The sequence below is a fragment of the Corythoichthys intestinalis genome, chromosome 22, assembly GCF_030265065.1.
Source record: "Corythoichthys intestinalis isolate RoL2023-P3 chromosome 22, ASM3026506v1, whole genome shotgun sequence".
Classification (NCBI taxonomy): Eukaryota; Metazoa; Chordata; class Actinopteri; order Syngnathiformes; family Syngnathidae; genus Corythoichthys; species Corythoichthys intestinalis.
The window spans coordinates 30,383,325-30,403,305 of record NC_080416.1 but is presented as its reverse complement, the minus strand read 5'-3'; the positions used below and the strand labels follow the sequence as shown (position 1 = coordinate 30,403,305).

At 42.6% G+C, this 19,981-nt stretch overlaps 1 protein-coding gene across 2 annotated transcripts in view; it reads right to left on the bottom strand.

The window, feature by feature from the left end:
- Positions 1–4,511: 4,511 nt before the first annotated feature.
- ahdc1 (AT hook, DNA binding motif, containing 1) overlaps positions 4,512–19,981 on the bottom strand; it is a 76,929-nt gene continuing 61,459 nt past the window's right edge. For both annotated transcript variants that reach the window (XM_057827364.1, XM_057827362.1), the window contains exons 5-8: positions 18,712–19,805; positions 16,960–18,602; positions 15,372–16,884; positions 4,512–5,345 (exon numbers count right to left, since the gene is read on the bottom strand). In XM_057827364.1, the coding sequence (XP_057683347.1) occupies positions 15,378–16,884; positions 16,960–18,602; positions 18,712–19,638 (4,077 nt within the window). In that variant the 5' untranslated portion in view covers positions 19,639–19,805 and the 3' untranslated portion in view covers positions 4,512–5,345; positions 15,372–15,377. The remainder of the gene's footprint in view (positions 5,346–15,371; positions 16,885–16,959; positions 18,603–18,711; positions 19,806–19,981) is intronic.

Here is a 19,981-nt window from a genome sequence, read left to right as displayed (position 1 = left end):
CTGGCCAAAAGTAGTGACACCCCTGAAATTCTGTCATATAATGCTCAATTTCTCCCAGAAAATGATTGCAATTACAAATGCTTTGGTACTAATTTCATCATTTATTTTGCTTGCAGTGGAAAAAAGACAAAAGAGAATGGGAAAAAAAATTAAATCATAATTATTTTACACAGGACTCCAAAAATGGGCCGGACAAAAGAATTGGCACCCTTTGAAAAATCATGTGATGCTCCTTTGTGTAATTAACAGCACCTGTTACTTAACTACGGCACATAACAGGTGGTGGCAATAACTAAATCACACTTGCAGCCAGTTAAAATGGATTAAAGTTGACTCAACCTCCTTGTGTGTACAGTGGGGCAAATAAGTATTTAGTCAACCACTAATTGTGCAAGTTCTCCCAATTGAAAATATTAGCGAGGCCTGTAATTGTCAAGAAAAGCGCAATACAAGTATAAAAAAAAATTTTTTTAAAAACCATGGGTAAACCTCAACCATGAGAGACAGAATGTGGAAAAAAAAAAACAGAAAGTCACATTGTTTGATTTTGAAAAATTTTCAAATCATGGTGGAAAATAAGTATTTGGTCAATACCAAAAGCTCATCTCAATACTTTGTTATGCACCCTTTGTTGGCAATAACAGAGGCCAAACGTTTTCTGTAACTCTTCAAAAGCTTTTCACACACTGTTGCTGGTATTCTGGCCCATTCCTCCATGCAGATCTTCTCTAGAGCAGTGATGTTTTGGGGCTGTCGTTGGGCAACACGGACTTTCAACTCCCTCCACAGATTTTCTATGGGGTTGCGATCTGGACACTGGCTAGGCCACTCCTGGACCTTGAAATGCTTCTTTCGAATCCACTCCTTTGTTGCCCTGGCTGTGTGTTTGGGATCATTGTCATGCTGAAAAACCCAGCCACGTCTCATCTTCAATGCCCTTACTGATGGAAGGAGATTTTCACTCAAAATCTCTCGATACATGGCCCCATTCATTATTTCCTTTACACAGATCAGTTGTCCTGGTCTCTTTGCAGAAAAACAGCCCCAAAGCATGATGTTTCCACCCCCATGCTTCACAGTGGGTATGATGTTCTTCGGATGCAATTCAGTATTCTTTCACCTCCAAACACCTCCAAAAAGTTCTATTTTGGTTTCATCTGACCATGACACATTCTACCAGCCTACTTCTGGATCATCCAAATGCTCTTTAGCGAACCGCAGACGGGCCTGGATGTGTACTTTCTTCAGCAGGGGGACACGTCTGGCAGTGCAGGATTAGATTCCCTGGCGGCGCATTGTGTTACTTATAGTAACCTTTGTTACTGTGGTCCCAGCTCTCTGTAGGTCATTCACTAGGCCCCCCCATGTGGTTCTGGGAGTTTTGCTCACCGTTCTTGTTATCATTTTGACGCTACGGGGTGAGATCTTGCATGGAGCCCCAGATCGAGGGAGATTATCAGTTGTCTTGTATGTCTTCCATTTTCCTCGTTAGACCTCGTTAGAAGAAGTTAGACCTCTTTGACAGCCAGAAATCTTGCTTGTTTGTAGGTGACCAAATACTTATTTTCCACTCTAATTTGGAAATAAATTCTTTAAAAATCAAACAATGTGATTTTCTGTTGTTTTTTTTTCACACATTCTGTCTCTCATAGTTGAGGTTTACCCATGTTGACAATTACAGGCCTCTCTAATCTTTTCAAGTAGGAAAACTTGCACAATTGGTGGTTGACTAAATGCTTATTTGCCCCACTGTACCACATTGATTATGGAAGGAAAAAAAGACCAAAGAACTGTCTGAGGACTTGAGAAGCAAAATTGGGAGGAAGCATGGGCAATCTCAAGGCTACAATTCCATCTCCAAAGACCTGAATGTTCCTGTGTCTACCGTGCGCACTGTCATCAATAAGTGTAAAGCCCATGGCACTGTGGCTAACCTCCCTAGATGTGGATGGAAAGGAAAAGTTGACTACAGATTTCAACAAAGGATTGTACGGATGGTGGATGAAGAACCTTGACCAACATCCAAGCAAGTTCAAGCTGTCCTGCAGTCCGAGGGTACAACAGTGTCAACCCGTAGTATCCGTCGGCGTCTGAATGAAAAGGAGCTCTATGGTAGGATACCGAGGAAGACCCCACTTCTGACCCAGAGACATACAAAAGCCAGGTTTGAGTTTTCCATAACATACCCGAGAAAGCCCAAAACGTTTTGGAAGAATGTTCTCTGGTCAGATGAGACAAAAGTAGAGCATTTTGGGAAAAGGCATCAACATAGAGTGTACAGGGGGAAAAAAACGAGGCCTTCAAAGAAAAGAACACAGTCCCCGCAGTCAAACACTGAGGTTCCCTGATATTTTGGGGTTGCTTTGCTGCCTCTGGCACTGGACTGTTTGACCGTGTGCATGGCATAATTATGTCTGGAGACTACCAACTAATTTTGCAGCATAATGTAGGGCCTAGAGTGAGGAAAGCTGGGTCTCCCTCAGAGATCATGGGTCTTCCAGCAGGACAATGACATGGGAAAATGGCAGTTTGGAGAAGGCACCATTCAAAACTCAGAGACCAGGAGCAGTTGGCCAAAGAAGAATGGTCTAAAATTCCAGCAGAGCATTGTTAGAAACTCATTGATTGATACCGGAAGTTGTTCGCAGTTATTATGTCTAAAGGTTGTGCTACCAAGTATTAGGCTGAGGGTGCCAATACTTTTGTCTGGCCCATTTCGTTTTGAGTTTTGTGTAAAATGATAATGATTTTTATTTTATTTTTTTCATTCAAGCAAAGCAAATCAAGCAAAATAAATGAAGATATTACTACCAAAGCATTTGTAATTGCAATCCTTTTCTGGGAGAAATTGAGCATGATCTGACAGAATTGCAGGGGTGCCAATACTTTTGGCCAGCAGTGTAGTTATTATGAATTCACAAGAATTTTGCACGGAAACAGCCCTTTGTTTACATACGGCGGCCGCTAATTTGCCTACTGACTGGGTCATAGCTCGCAATATTTGCGTAAAATAAATGCGAACTGCACGTTTTCTTGCTTTTAACCAAGAATCAAGTCGGTTGTACATTCATATCTATGAAAAATTCAGGAATTTAAGCATTTATTCACAAGAATTTTGCACGGAAACAGCTCTTTGTTTACATATAGCGGCTGCTAATATGCTTACTGACTAACATCGTAGTCCGCAATATTTACCTAAAATAAATGCTAACTACACATTTTTTTGCTTCTGACCAAGAATCGAGACTGTTTTACATCCATATCTATTAAGATTTAGGATTTAAGCAGTTATTCACAAGAATTTTGCACGCAAAAAGCTCTTTGTTGCATATTTACGTAAACTTAACGCTAACTGCACTTTTTTTCTTTCTTTTGCATTCAATCAAGAATCTAGACTGTTTTACATTCATATCTATAAAGAATTCAGGGATTTAAGCATTTATTCACAAGAATTTTCAACGGAAAGAGCTCTTTGCTTACATATGGTGGCCGCTAATTTGCTTACTGACAAGCATCATAGTTCGCAATATTTACATAAAATAAATGCTAACTGCACGTTGTTTTTGCTTTTAACCAAGAATCGAGACCGTTTTACGTCCATATCTATAAATAATTCAGAGATTTAAGCATTTATTCACAAGAATTTTGCACGGAAACAGCTGTTTGTTTACATATGGAGGCCGCTAATTTACTTACTGACTAGCATCATAGTTCACAATATTTACGTAAAATAAATGCTCCGTGCATGTTTTTTTGTGTGTTTTAGCTGCTTGAATACGGAGAATAGAAATCTTGAGCGTCCTTATTGTCTGAACAGTTTTGATGTGGGCGTTTGATATACTCCCATTGTGATAGTTCATTATGTTTTATTTATTTATTAACTCGCCCATGCCATAACTGGACCTTACCAAGGCCAAATCAGGACTCTTCCTATGGTTAAAATAGGAATGTCACATGTAACATAGTACACTCAATCTCATTAATGAGATTTTTTTATTTTTCATTTTAAGTGGGCCAAATTAATTTTGTTAGAAGTAAACTAATTGGTAAATTTCTGCTGTAATTCCATTCTTTTAATAAGCCATGTAATTGCTATGAACCAAGGTGTTGAACAGGCATGATACTGGTGTGTCCACAGTGTACACATCTGATGTTGCTCACAGTGGTCCGCAGTGTGATCAGGGAGCTTGTGTGTCTGCTCAGACACATGAAAAACATTGTTTGACACCCCTGCTTTAAATGGATGCAGCTGTTGAGAAGAGTTCGGCTCCTTTTGGTCACTCAATGCGTTTTTCTGTAACTAAAAGTAAAGTTTATCTTTTGCTTTGACTCCTATGCGGTGGGAATGCCACAGCCTCTATTTAGTCATCCTGTTGATAAAGTGTATACACAACATGCGGCCAATCAACTCGCCGACTGTCGAATCACTGGAGCAATGAATCCTAAACAACTCTGATTTCCTCCCCCCCAAACAGTCATCCATTCCTCTCACGCTCCTATCCTCCCCCCCTTCCCAATTTGTGTCCTCACTCGAACTCTTGCTCTCGCTCCCAGACAGCTGGAGTAAAAACCGACGTGCTTGCTCGTCCTAATCCCGTAGATAGGTGGAAATAGACACTAAAAACACACCGTTACCAATGGCAAGAACAGAATGTGTATTTAAATATTTTTGCACCTCGGGTACATACATACATACGTACATACATACATATGTAACGGACAGATATAGAACTTGTTTTTTGGGGAAGGAGGGGGATTTCGCGTCACAAAGAACCCACCAAACGACAACAACGAGACCACAGAACAGAAAGAAGAAGGGAAAGTGAAAGAAAGCCCACTCGTTAGGACCCCACAGGCACACAGACACACATACATGCATGACTGCAGTCACGCCAGCGCACACGCACAGCTCTTTGGGGTCCTTCTGGCGGAGTTAAGACAGCAAAAGACAGGCAAAAAGGAGAGCATGTGGGAGAATATTTACAGATGCTGGTGTCTCAGAAGAGTGGTGGGGGGGTCCACGTAAAGAGGGAACGGCGGGCGTTTCAAAAGCGTGCACAGCGGCGAGAACGTCGAGGAAGGACAAGAAGGAAAAAAAGCGACAAGAAATTAAAAGAGCGGTAGTTTGGAGTCCCGACTCGTATGATTCTTTGTGCGCGTGCGTCTGTGTGTGTGTTCGCGGGGTTGATCTTGATTGTCAATGCCGGAGAATTAAAGCTTTGGAGTCCCCAAAAAAGCTGGTAGCTAAAAATTCTCACCCTTTCAGCCTTCCACCAAGAAGAAGTTCAAGCGTACAAAAGCGAGGGAAAAAAACAAAATGCTTCAAAGGCGCAGAGTAAACACACCTGGAAGCAGAAAGACAAAAAAAGAGAAAGAAAAAGAGACATTATTAGTGCTAGGTAAAGAAATAGACAGTGGGTCATGAATAATAGCACAGTTGCTGCCAACTCTCACGATAACGATGATCTGACGATACGGTGATACAACAATTATCAATACACGAGTCAGGAAATCATTCTAGGATATTCAAATCGTATCGAATCGTGAGCTACCCAGAGGTTTCCACCAGTAGGCGCTAGACCAGGGGTCCCCAAACTACGGCCCGCGGGCCGGATATGGCCCCTCTCCACATTTGGTCCGGCCCCCTGAACAATTTTTTTTTTTTCTTTTCTCAATAGTGTTATTTATTTCCTGGCTTTTTTCTGTGAAGAACCCAGAGAAGGTTATTTGGTTATTATCTATTTAATTAATAGTGTTATTATTATATTATATTATATTATATTATATTATATTATATTATATTATATTATATTATATTATATTATATTATATTATATTATATTATATTTAGGGCTGTCAAATGATTAAAATTTTTAATCGAGTTAATTACAGCTTAAAAATTAATTAATCGTAATTAATCGCAATTAATCGCAATTCAAACCATCTATAAAATATGCCATATTTTTCTGTAAATCATATATATATTCTGTAAAATAAATTGTTGGAATGGAAAGATAAGACACAAGATGGATATATACATTCAACATACGGTACATAAGGACTGTAGTGGGCATTTCACTCTACTGTCATTTAAATCTGTCTATGCTGTCCTCACTCCGAAGCGTCTACTTTTTCCAAAGCCAGACAGCTAGTGAACGATGCCTTAATAATCAGACTTCTTCCTTTTTCATCTGATTTATTAATAAAATAGCCTCAAACCATTGTCCTCTTTAGACCGTCGTCAAACTACAAAAAAAAAGTACACAAGCATTGCATTAGCAACAACGTTAGCTTAGCACGCTATACAGGTTCACTAAACATAAACAAAAAGCGTCTCATACAAAAAATATAACATTTCGCTTAATAACATAATATGTACATTCTTTACAACAACCATACTTACGGACAAATCTTGTCCAAGGATCATATAAGCACAACATTACAACGTAGGCGTCAGCCCGAGACGTCGTGCAGCCATATTGAACTGGCAAGAAAAAAATAAACCATGTCGCAAAGCCACCACAAGAGTTCGCTGTTAGACAGCACAAAAAGCCTTGCTGTAAAACTTACCAAAAGGCAGAATACTGTCTGAGCGAAGACATGTGCGTTAATTGCGTCAAATATTTTAACGTGATTAATTTAAAAAATTAATTACCGCATGTTAACGCGATAATTTTGACAGCCCTAATTATATTATATTATATTATATTATATTATATTATATTATATTATATTATATTATATTATATTATATTATATTATATTATATCATATTTTGGGCTGTCAAACGATTAAAATTTTTAATCGAGTTAATCACAGCTTAAAAATTTATTTATCGTAATGAATCGCAATTCAAACCATCTATAAAATATGCCATATTTTTCTGTAAATTATTGTTGGAATGGAAAGATAAGACACAAGACGGATATATACATTCAACATACTGTACATAAGTACTGTATTTGTTTATTATAACAATAAATCAACAAGATGGCACTAACATTATTAACATTCTGTTAAAGCGATCCATAGATAGAAAGACTTGTAGTTCTTAAAAGATAAATGTTAGTACAAGTTATAGAAATTTTATATTAAAACCCCTCTTAATGTTTTCGTTTTAAAAAATGTGTAAAAATTTTCAGACAAAAAATAAACTAGTAGCTCGCCATTGTTGATGTCAATAATTACACAATGCTCGTGGTGCTGAAACCCATAAAATCAGTCACACCCAAGCGCCAGCAGAGGGTGACAAAACACCAAAAAACACAAGTAACAAATGGACATGACACTGTGCTGTCATTTTAATCTGTTTGAGCGGGGCATGTGCGTTAAATGCAACAAATATTTTAACGTGATTAATTTAAAAAATTAATTACCGCCCGTTAACTCGATAATTTTGACAGCCCTATATATTATATTATATTATATTATATTATATTATATTATATTATATTATATTATATTATATTATATTATATTATATTATTTACTTTTGTTCCGTGAAGAATTCAGAAAGTGTTATTTGATTGTTGCTTCCTGAAAAACAATTAATTTTTTCTTTTAGGCACTCCTGCAATCGTTACACTTTTTCTGTAACAAACTGACCCGGCCCCTCATCAGAGAAGGAAAAAGTTATGCGGCCCTCACAGGAAAAAGTTTGGGGACCCTTGCACTAGACGTCCAATCCAGTCAAAATGAATTGAATATCTATCACTGTCAATGGGAGCCATTGAGCTAACTTAGACACTACCAGGGCAATATAAAGAGGGTTGCGACACTCCCTTAGGGATCCGTTATAAGATTTTACTTCCGGGTTTTCCGGGAAGTGGAGTCTCGGGTAGTTCCAAACATGGCTTCGACGAGGGCGGACCGCATTCATACGAATGGCTGGCTGTCAAGTATATTCGGAGGTAAGTTGATGATAAAAACGGTCCCATTTGAATTTTCAACAGTCTGTATTCTATCAGATGCGCTTTGTGCTGTATATGGTGAGCTTTATTTGTATGTGCGTGGCGTAATTATACATATATTTCATCTTGGTGACAAGCGATTTTCTCGTTTTAAGCTGACTCTGCTAATTGTGAATGTATCGCCAGGGATCAATTCATTAAGGGGCCGTTTACATGGTGACTCTCCGAGAATACGAAAAATTTCAAATTTGCATTTGCGTCTCCATTCGAACAACGTCGCAATTCCGCATGAAAACGATGTAGTATTCATGCCAGGCCCAAGGGGGCAGTGCAGATTTACAGGGCGACAGAGAATGATGCACTTTGACCCCACCGAGCTCCCTCAGCCCGGAAATAAATATGCCCGCCCGCTCGAAGCAATGTCATTTTTCTTTTGTTCAAAAAGGCACACAAATTTAAACATTCAACATATTTAATTTGAAAATATTAAAACAGTAAATTAAAGCCGACATTCCGCCATATTTGCTGTTTTTAATGTTTAGTAGCACCGCTGCGCACAACACAATGTGATGTGTACGAATGCTGACGTTAACGGCGCGGTCTCGCGCCGCGAGAGCCTTTGATATGCATGCCGAGGAAGCCCCCCTGAATCCCCCGTAGTCGGATTCTTCCACTTTGGAGGCAAGATTCAGAATTTTTCGTCTTCGCCGACACTATATGCACGCGAGGCGAGTCTGCTACTCAGTCATTGCGTCTTTGTGTCGCAGAGTCGCCATGTAAACTGCCCCTAAGTCGCTACCTCTTTTAAATTGTCAACTCTTTCAGAGGCCCTTCGTGACGTTCACACTCATCTGTACTGGTAGACGACTGGCTTTTGCGTGCTTATTAGCTCGATTTTGTAAGCTTAGAACTAAGGTATCACCCTCATGCAAGAGTACCAAGTCAATGCATGACAACCTGTATTCTTTACACCAAAATGTTTGACATTATCATTTTTTAGAGATCTGTATCGATTAAAAAGTGATGGCAACAAACAATAAATACAAATTTATAATAGAAAACTAATTTAATGTTTTTTTGGGGGTCACATTTTCATGAACTGCTTCTGCTGGGGACTGCTGCTGGTGCATGCTGCCTGTGGACACGAAGCCCCATTTTATTTAAATAGGCTATTATTTATCTTATTATGTGTTTATATTTTACAAATGTGATGTAGTATTAATTTATATTGTATATTTTATGATGTATAACTTTAGTTCCTATGTGAATATTACTACCTACTTGTTTTGTTGTGGTAGGAGAGTTTTGTATTGAACACGGGGCCGTGTTGGTTATTATTATAGCAGAAAAGACAGCAGTAAATAAACAAAGACAAGTCAACTGTGCCCCGATCTCCCACTCAAGAGATCTGACGGACTCAAAAAGTGGGTTACGATTGCATATTAGTTTGAAAATCGACCGGATCCACCGTATTTTTACACGAAGGACTTCCGGTCTGCCTGATCCTAGCTACCGGTAGTAGTATTGACGCAGGAGGGTCGCGTTTCGCGTCAAATAATCAACTCTGCCGTTCTTTTCGCGTGCGTCATGTTGAGCCGCTTCTGGGACGTGTCTAACACGCGGCTGGTATGCATTGACTGATTGACTTTAACGCCCGCGTTTCACTGCGTTCTCGCGGTGACCACGTTGTCGCGCCGTTGACGTTTCTGGGCTATACTGTCCTACCGTGTTGGTCCTCATTATTAGGGATGGGAATCGAAATCCGATTCCAATTCGGAACCGGTTCCTAGTGTTTCGAGGCCTCAACATCACAATGAAAAAGCCTTAACGATCCCTTTAACGAGTCCTTAAGACGCATATTGCGTTGTGATATAACAATGACACGTAGGTTCAAACGCTCGAAAGTGCGTCTTCACTTCACAAGGAAAAATTACAACAAAACGACTTGCAATCATTGCACGGTGGAGCTAACTGCATCAGGAGGGAAGGTGGAGATAACTGCATCGGGAGGGAATAGACTGCACTGTGCTCACCAAGACAGCTATACAGCTAGCTAAACTCCGAAATGACGATACAGAAGCCGTTGGTATAATTTGCTGACTTTATTCAACCATCACTTGAAGAGTGAAACTGAAAATAAAAATGAAACAAATCAATTTCGTCCCCAATAACAAACAGGTTTGTATCAACGTAAATCAGCGATGATTAGCTCCTAATTCAGTCATAACAAAACAGTTAGCATTCGTTCGCTAGCATTAGCACATCGTTCAAACCACTATACAACTGGATTTAAGTGTCCGATCGAGAGTTGAAACACACAACAACAACACAAGAGATGATACATACAGGTGTTGCCTCTGTAGATATTTTACAAGCATTAACAAAGAACGTAGGGTCGTCGCAGTGCTTCCCTCTCTCACTAACTCGCTCACTCGCCTTGGATGGGGCATTTCTTCTTCTTCACGTGAGCGCGTTCTTCTTCGCGTGAGGAAGCGCAAGGGCGCCCCCACTTGAGCGTGAAAGCACCATAAAAACTAAAAGGCATGCATTTCAATATACTGGTAAATAATACGCTTTAACAGGGGTCCCCAAACTACGGCCCGCGGGCCGAATACGGCCCGCCCCGACATTTGGTCCGGCCCCCTGAACTATACCAGAGAGTATTTTTTTTCCCCCCCTAATAGTGTTATTTATTTTCTGGCCTTTTTCTGTGAAGAACTCAGAGAGGGTTATTTGGTTCTTATCTATTTGATTAATAGTGTTATTATTATTAATTATTATTATATTATATTATTATTCATACATTCATTCATTTTCCATTATTTTTATTTTATTTACTTTTGTTCCGTGAAATATCCAGAAAGGGTTATTTGATTGTGGCTTTCTGAAAAACAATATTTTTTTACATTTAGGCACTCCTGCAATCGTCACACTTTTTCTGTTACAAACTGACCCCGGCCCCTCATCAGAGAAGGGAAAAGTTATGCGGCCCTCACTGGAAAAAGTTTGGGGACCCCTGCAAGTTTAACACATATTGCTAACGGCAGACCAACGACCTATATGCCAATATATACCAATATTTTTTATTTCTATTAGAAAAATGTTTCAGTAAAATGTTACACATTCTTGTGCATTTGCCACTTATTGCCACAGTTAATATTGAGGCTTTGGGCCTCTTTTGACCTTGTTGTGAGTTTGTAAGGTTGTGACTTCTGATTAAACAAACTCGATGGCAATTAAAACGTTTGTTCTTCTTTTTCCCAAAATTAGAATCGATAAGAGAATCGATAATGAATCGAATCGTTAAGCAATATCGATAATGGAATCGGAATCGTAAAAATCCTATCAATTCCCATTCCTACTCATTATAGTAGAGAAGACGGAGTAAATATAATCTACACAAAGAAACTGTAACCTGATCGACTCACAGCCTCGAAAAGTAAGGGTTACATTACGTCAGAAACTCGTTCGGTATGCCTCCGTTCCGAACCGAGCACCACGTACCGAAACGGTTCAATAAAAATACATGTACTGTTACACCCTTAGAAAATAGAATTTAAAAGTCGTGACCTCAAACTTTTTGAGAAACAAAAGTGTTTTTATATGTCAATGCGACGAAACAAACTAGGATGTGCCATTTAGAACTTGGGAACAAAATATGTTATACATGGTGTTATCTTTAATAGATTACCACAGGTAGGTGAATCAAAGATCTAGACATTCTCTGGAAAAACAATATTCTTGTTGTGAAAAAAGAAAAGCGTAAATCATCTTGCATTTCAATGTTAAACGTCGATATCCTTTGCTAATGCTAACACAAACATGAAACTTTCACTCAACATGGGTTCGCGTAACAGTTTACATCGTTTTCAATTGTCGCCTTACCCTTCAAATGTAAAATAAGCATTTAAATGTTACAATGCAATGACATAATCAAACTAGTACTTAGATACGCGATTTTATCCATTTTCCCATAAATGTCGCAATTACCGCTGTCAGTTCCATTGAAAACCACTAGAGCGCTGCTTGTGCTTGGAACTACCCACCCCCTGCAGGAACCACGTGATCACCTGCGACGACCCTCTTTATATGGCCCTGGACACTACTATTCGAATGAAAGATTTTTTTTAGCATTTTATTGTGGTCTAAAACAGAAAATGATGAGCCTTCACCGACATAGTTAGCTGCCAAGTCACGCCTTGAGAAAATCTTTGTGAGGCTGGGATTATGCAAATGATCACAGCTGTTATGTTACATCACTTTAGTCAAAATGTATACAGCGGTATGTCAAATGAGGAATGATGATTTGTTTTAATCGTGATTAATCGCATTCTGTATAATGATTGATTTAAAAGTAGTAATTAGCACACTTTTATTTTGAATGTACTGCTATATTAAAGAAACAGTAATCTGCAGTCTATTAACTCGTTGGATGCCATTGACAGCGATACACATCCAAACCAATTGAGCCCTGTGTTGGCCCCCCATCAGGCGCAAATTTATATGGTGGAAAACACATACAAGACTGAAAAAGCAGTTTCTGCTCTTGCACCCCTCTTTAAAATAAACTGCTGTATTTCAAGCCAAAAGAACTGTTGTGTTTGATAGAAAAATATGTCTATATGCTGCCATAGCAGATTCATGGCGCATTAAGCCCGCAAACTATTTTTAATTTGCCCGTATTACCCTGGAAACCCCCGTTTACAGACGTCGCGCAACCGCTTTTGTTTCAACCAAGCCATAAAAAGAAGGTAAGTAATTATATTTATTAATCAAAATGTCTGTCATTTTTATCTTAGAATCATTAATTGATGTCTAATATTTTGTTTAAAAGAAAAAAACGACTTTAAAAAAATTATTCACTCGCATATTCTAAACTTTTAAACAAATTACATCACAGTGAAAAAATGGCGTCTGTAAAAAACTCACAGATATCTACCTCATAACTATCGATTAATTGTATTTTTTTGTTACTGTCGCATTTTCCCCGATATGTTAGATGATAAATAATCAATCCAAACAAAGAAAATTTGAAAAAAAAGAAAAAAACGTTTAAAACGGTAAATAAATGAAAAAGAACACCTTGACCACTCCTTGATGTCTGCGATTTCTGCATCGTGACCCTTGTTATATTACCATGTTTCCCCCATAAAATCCCCTAAAAATCCAGGTGTGGCCATTCACATCTGTGTCTTGACACTCGATGATACATGCTACATGGAGTTTTTGGATTGAAACAAGGGAAGTACGCGATTATATCTCGTTAAAATCGTGGCGTCTTTAATTCTGCTCTCGCGTGCTCTCGCCCCCAGTTAGGGTTTTGCTGCTTAAAATTTTTTTCTTTTTTAAAAATGCCTTCCTGTTCAAATTTTTCTTCCCCCAGAAAATAGAGATTTTAAGCTTTCCAAGGATGTATCACATATGCATATAGGACAATTTTGAAATTTGGTCAAATTGGGGTCTCAGAGCGGAACTTCAAGTTTCCCGAGTGTTTTCCGCCATATATATATATACACATACACAAATATCTAAATTTCAAACGAAGTGGTATTGGTATGGCATCGGTATCGGCCAATACTGCACAGCCAGCTATCGGTATCGGGGCCAAAAAACGGTATCGCTGCAACACTAACTATTATACTACTAATGCAATATTAATCTCTATTAACTCACAATGAGTTAATGTGCAGTCATTAACTACATTTATTAATATGTGAATTAACTCTTACATTAATACTCGGTTCTACACTATAATCACTAACACTGCTATAATCACCAACACTGCTTGTGATCTCACCCTGCCCTGTCAGACACTAATCTGACCAATCTTCCTTCTTCCTATTCTATTGGTTACAAGGCATATACCCTCTCCATACGTTGGCCCCTTGGTATGGTGGTCGTAAAGAACTTTCAACTGTACTTACAAGTAGGTAGCATATACATTCAGTCATGTTTTATTATAACTATTCCCTTCTTTTATTTCTTTCTACAGTCCAGCTGCGTTTTCAAAATAACCAACACAAACAACCACAAGCATACCAAAAGTCTGTATACCAAAGTTTATACAGTATGAAAACCAAAAAATTACTATGGCAAAAAATGTAAACGGCTTCATTCAAAACATTTTTCCAAAAATGAACTTTGTTATTTCAAATTCAATGGCAGCACTCCCAAATGTCACCTTTAATACATACAATACACCCCCTAACCCAGTACTTCTCAAATAGTGGGGCGCGCCCCCCCAGGGGGGCGCAGAGCAATGCCAGGGGTGGCGCGTGTGACCTCGGGGAACATGCTTTTTTTTTTTTTTTTTTTTTTTTTGCCGTACTAGAATAAAGTGTACTTCCACATCCACTCAGTGGGTGGCAGTGGCGCTCTCATTTTCAAAGTGCGCGCAGTATTTTTGAAGTAAGCAAGAGCACACGGAAGAGACTCATGAATGAAGAGCTGCTGAGCTGTGCGCCGTTTTCGAAAGCCATCTCACGCAGCAACCCACTGTCTTCTCCGGTTCTCACGTGTCCGCCCGAAAAGTGCCATTTTCGGCTTGGGATCGGCACGACGACCGCCCTCACCTACGGTTCTCCCTCGGCCGCCGAGAATGCGCTTTTTTCGGGCCGTTTGCCTTTTGGCTTTGACATTTAATACAGTGGTAGACGAGGAAAGACCACTGTTTACTGTGTCTAAAAATGATTATAGCGGACAGCCGGAAGCCAAATCAATTAAGACGCCACTTAAAGACATTACACCCCAATCTCATTGATAAGCTGCTTGGTTGTTTTTCAGCGAAAACGTGCCGAATATTGCCAACAATTGTCCCGCTCTGTCAGTGTTATATCAGTAAACCAGTGAGCACTGTTAGCATGCTCAGTGCAATATAACCCCACATCATTGCAAACTGGAGGTGATACTGGGAGCAGCGAGCAGCGAAAATAAAAAAAAACTGTCCTTCTGTTTTTTTTTTCTTCTTCTTCTTCTATTCAGTTTTTTTTTCGGTCAATTTTTTTGGCATATTGTCCTCATGAGTTAATGTTTATAATCAGTTTGAATTTGTTAGTATTTATCGATTTTATTTTTCAGTATCAAATGGTCAAAAATGTACCATGAGTGTATTTTTACAGTTTGGATGTGACTTTTTTATTTTATTTTTATTTTTTTAATTCAGGCAAATTGATGCGTGTTAAGTCTTTTCTGTTACAAACAAAACAATGTTAATAAAGTAATACTTTATAAGATGATCTCTGTTATTTTCTCTAATAGAAAAAAAGGATACAATGTGAGGAAGAGGCATACTTATAATAGTAATAGACAAATGATACTATTTACAGTGGCGGCAGAGTTTGGGGGGGGCGCGAAACATTTACGTCTTCCTTGGAGGGGCGTAACAGAAAATAATTGAGAAGCACTGCCCTAACCCAAGATAGCAGTCTCAGTAGTTTTCAAGCCAATAAATAAATGACTCACCTGCTGTTACAGGCTGGTCACGCTAAAGCCATCATCATGGCCTTGGTCCAAAAGCTGGCACAGCACTCCGGTTCCCTGCTGCGACGCCTGTGATGGATAACGATGCCCCATGGCTTGGCAGGAAACATGGGACAGCGAGTAAGCACCGGAGTCCTCCTCTATGTTGCTTTTTGTGTACGGCGGCGATGTTAGCAGGCCTTGGCGCGGCATCAGCTCCTGCTTGTGTGTGGTCGCGGTACTGCACTCTTCGTAGAGCGATGGCGCCGAGTGGGCGGCAGCCTGCGTGCCAAGATGAGGCTGATTGTTGGTGTGGGCGTGAGTAAGGGAGTTGCCAGGGTAAGGTTTGGCATGGGAGCTCAGGTGATGCTGCGGCTCATGAGGCGGCGGGTTCATGTGAGCGTTGGGGCTTGCCAGAAGGTTTCCGTGAGTGTTGGCGTGTGGGCTCGTATGAGGGTGGGTACTTGGGCTGGGGGTGCTGCTGTGCGACGTTTGTCCGTACCAGTAGGGCGAACCGCAGTAACTGGGGGAGTCGTATTGAGAGAACGGCGCTTCTTTAGGAGGGGGGCGGTATGAGGGGCTCATTGCCGAGCTGCAGTGAGGTGTTACTCGTGGTAAAGGGGAGCAGGATGGGGAGAAGTTTCTGGAGGGGGCAAGGTGATAAGACTGCGATTTTGCAGGGTAAGGGGGAGACGACACACCAGGGGACAGGGAGGAAGAGGACTCTCCAGGGTACAAGGCTGGATATCGCTCTTCAGAAGATGGCGTAGAAGGGTGGGCAGAATATGGGGAGGGGTACTCACAGGGATCTTGGAGGTAGGTGGAAGGGGGTGCTGAATTAGGAGTAGCTAAGGGAGAGAGGCTGCTACTATCTCCGCTGTAATAGTCCAGGCCCTCCTGGAATAAGCCAGAAGCCTCCAGACCCGAAGAAGAAGCTGCAGCTTTTCCCCTGCCTTTGGATCCAGAAAGACGCTCTCTCGGGCACCCGGATATTCCCCCTCTGCCTCCTCTCGACCCTCGGCCTCGTCCTCCAGCCCCTCCCCGCTTAGGAGTGAGAGTTGGAGAGGGACTGGACGGGGAATCGGAGTGTAAAACCGAGGCCCCCTCTTTCTCCGTCTGTTCAATCCTTTTCCTGCGCCCCCGGCCAGGCTTGCTGGTCCCCCCGCCCTGGAAGAGGACGTTCTGACTCCAGTTGTAGGAAGGCGCTGAAGCGCTTTCGTGCCAGTCGATCATCAGCTTTTCCAAGCTAGAAAGGCTGGACGGAGCTCCCTCCCCACTGACTGTTTCGCTTTGTTTGAAGACTCCACCCATGGAAGGAGTTCCACTCCCGGCCGCCCCCGAGCCGGGATGCGAGGAGTCGGAGGAGGACTCCGACAGGCTCTCTGGAAAAGGGGGTCTCTTGGACTTCTGAGGGGTGTAGTTGGAGATGTCCAAGATGTCCTTTGACTCATTGGAGCCATATTCACTGTAAGCGTGAGAGCCAAAATTGTCTGCTGACCAGCCACCGTAACCTTGCCTACAAAATATAACACAAAGCAAATTAAGAGATAGAGCATTTTATAATTATGTCGTTTCTCAGATAAAAATGTACCTTAAACTCCACTGGTTGCTGGTGTATTGTTTGTAACACTCTGGCGAGGATGAGGAACTAAAGGTCCCTCCTTTGGCCACCGACATGTAGCCTCCACTTGGTGATATGGGTCCTGTGGCAGGACTTCCAGTGTACCCCTTCCTGGCTGCCGACTGGTAACCGGAGTAGCCAATCTGACCCCGGTCATGAACTAAAGTCTTACCACTGCTGTTATAGGAAAAACTGCAGTCTGAGGATCTCTGGGGCCCGGCGCAAGAAGATGCGGCGTAGGCAGGAGAGTAGTGGCCGTAGCTGGCAGGGTGGGGGGAACTGGGAGAGTGCGAAAGTGACGGTGGGGTGGATTTAAGGTACGCAGAAGGGGTAGGGGATGTTTGATTCTGGCTGGCATAGCTGTAAGGAGGCCCAGCAGAAGAGCCATGTGTTTGCGCCGGACTATCCGCTGCACAACTTGCCCCGTTGGCTCCCCATTTTGGGATGGCTGTGGACCACTGGTGACCAGACGCTGGGCTGGATGACTCATAACTGTGACCGGATGAAGCTTTGCGCGCGTTTGATTGCGAGATGTCCAAAAGTTCAGATGAATCATCCGAGTCCAGCAGGGATCGGAAATACCCTGCAAACAGACTTTGCGAGTCTTCCCTGACTTGCCGGACTACCCTGCTTCCGCGGCTGTAGGCCCCTCTCCTGCCGACCACACCGGAGGAAAAGCCCCCTCTTGTAGATCTGCAGAGCTCGTACCGTTTACCAGTGTCCTCCGCACCCCAACCGCCAGCACCATTGGGCCAGTCCTGTCCCATGCAACCCCCCTCTCCTTTTAATGTGCCATTTTTCCTCACGCGTCTCTTCCTGACTGTCTTCTCACCCCCAGGCTCGGTTCCGACCACACCCCCGCCTCTACCGACTCCACCCACACCTTTCCCCCTTTTTCTGGGTAATCCATGCTCAGTGAGGGGACTCAGTTTTCGCTTCTTGCCAATGGACTCAAAGAAGTCACAGAAGGTGCTTTTATTGTGCTCACAGTTCCCAGCACCCCCTGCTGTAGCCCCACCTCTTCCAGCACCTCCTCCTCTGCTGCCCCGGGGTCGCCTAAACCCAGTGAGCCTGTGCAGTAGGGCGGATATTCCCGGGTTTTCTGAGGGGGTGTGGAAGCTCTCCGGCTCACTGGGTGTCCAGCAGCGAGGGGGGGAGCATCGGCCAGTGGTGGGAGGCTGGCGATTCAAAAAAGCCAGTTTTGATAGAACATCCCCATACTCTGTTTTTATATCATTGGTATCACTAACATATGATGGATAGGGACAAGGGAGTTTAGTCCGTCGCCTCCTCCGGGGCTTTTTAAGTTGTTCTCCATCGCCACAGGTAGCAGGGACCTCCCCTGATACCAAGGGAATTGGCTGTTTGGGTGGTCGCCCTCGCCTTCGTTTGACAATTAGAGGCAATTCTCCGGGAGGGAACATGACCATAACGCTCTTGCCATTGTTCTTCATGCGGAGGAGTGCTGTCGGCTCCTTAGCCACTTCCGGGCCCTCCAGAGTACCGCCCTTCTCAGGCGCCGCAAATGTCTCCAAATTGGAGATCTTGTAGCTTTTCTGTCGCCGGCCGAGGTTCACGGGAATGCGAGCCACTTTGACTACGATCCTCCGCACCTGTACAGCAAAGAAAAAGTATAAAATACAGGCAATGTAAAAATTGTCTCGGCGCCAGTTCTAGACATGCAAAACGCCAAATTAAACACAGAAACGTAAAAAAACTCACTCCGACAAAGCGTCCACACCTCCGGCCATTGGGGGAGAAAATTTGCAACTCCTTCTTCAAAAGTGGCGCAATGACAGGCGGTGGGAAATGAGTGGCGCCACCCTGTAAGGCTGCTTGTGCTGCCAGACGCTGCCTCATGACACTTTTAGGACCGGGCCTCTGGACCGACTTGGGACCCGGCCTCGATCGAGATTTAGGTCCAGGTCTGTGCCCGAGTCTAGGACCAAGTTTCGGGGTAGCTTTGGGGACCATCTTGGGTACGGTTAACGCAAGAGGAACATCTGCAGGGCAAACAGCCGTAGGGATGACAGGTGCCAAGGATGGTTGCTCCTTTTTCAGGACAGCTTCTTCTACCTGTTCCTCTTTAACCCTCCAGATCTTCTCCTCAAAGGCTTCAACCGCCTCCTCATTTGGTCTCTCCTTCTCTGCTCTCCTCTCATCTTCGTCCAGGGTTCGCCGGAGGCGGGATGATTTGCGCACATGACAAGGGAAGCGAGAACGTCCGGAGCTGCGCAACGCATACTTCCTTTCAGCCTCAACAATGAGAGGTGACGGGCCCGTACTGGGACAGACATTTGCGGGTATCTCCATATCTGCATCGAGGGTCCGCCCAACCGCCTGATTGGCGGCGGTCGGATGATTGCCGAGCGCTAAAGACAAGGACTGAGGTGATGTTGTGCGTTGAGTTCGGGACTGTTGGGCCTCTACAGGGCCACAAGAGTCCAAATTGGGGGGAGAAAGCGTTTGAGTGTCTATGTGTGTTTGCATGCTTCCAGGTGGCTCCGAGCCAGTTGCCTCCCGCTTTGATGGGCAGGAGCGGTTTTTGCCCCTGCGCTGGGGGTGGACGCCGTTGGCCAGCGTGGGGGCTACGGAGGAGAGATCGGCGGTCACCGGCGACGGGTCATCTTGAGCAAGGAGCTCTGCCATCCAGAGCTTAGGCCCTTCCCCCAATCAATTTTTTACCTCTCCGCCACTCACCAAAGGACCAGTTTTTCCAGTGCGAAAATGTCCTGGCACACTACTCATTCAGTGGACATGCTTGGGCCTGCCTTTCTTTTGATGCCCTCTATAGTTTGTCAAGAAGATAATAAAACCTGAAAATGAAAAAATAGAAATAGTTAACCAACACCAAACCAACCATTTAAGCTATGTTGCCAACTGATGTTGTTTTCGTCAACGATGACGATAACGAAAATATTTCGTCGACGAAAAAATTTTTTCCGGCTAGAAACGTATCTCGGGAGGCTAAGACATAACAAGACGAATGCTA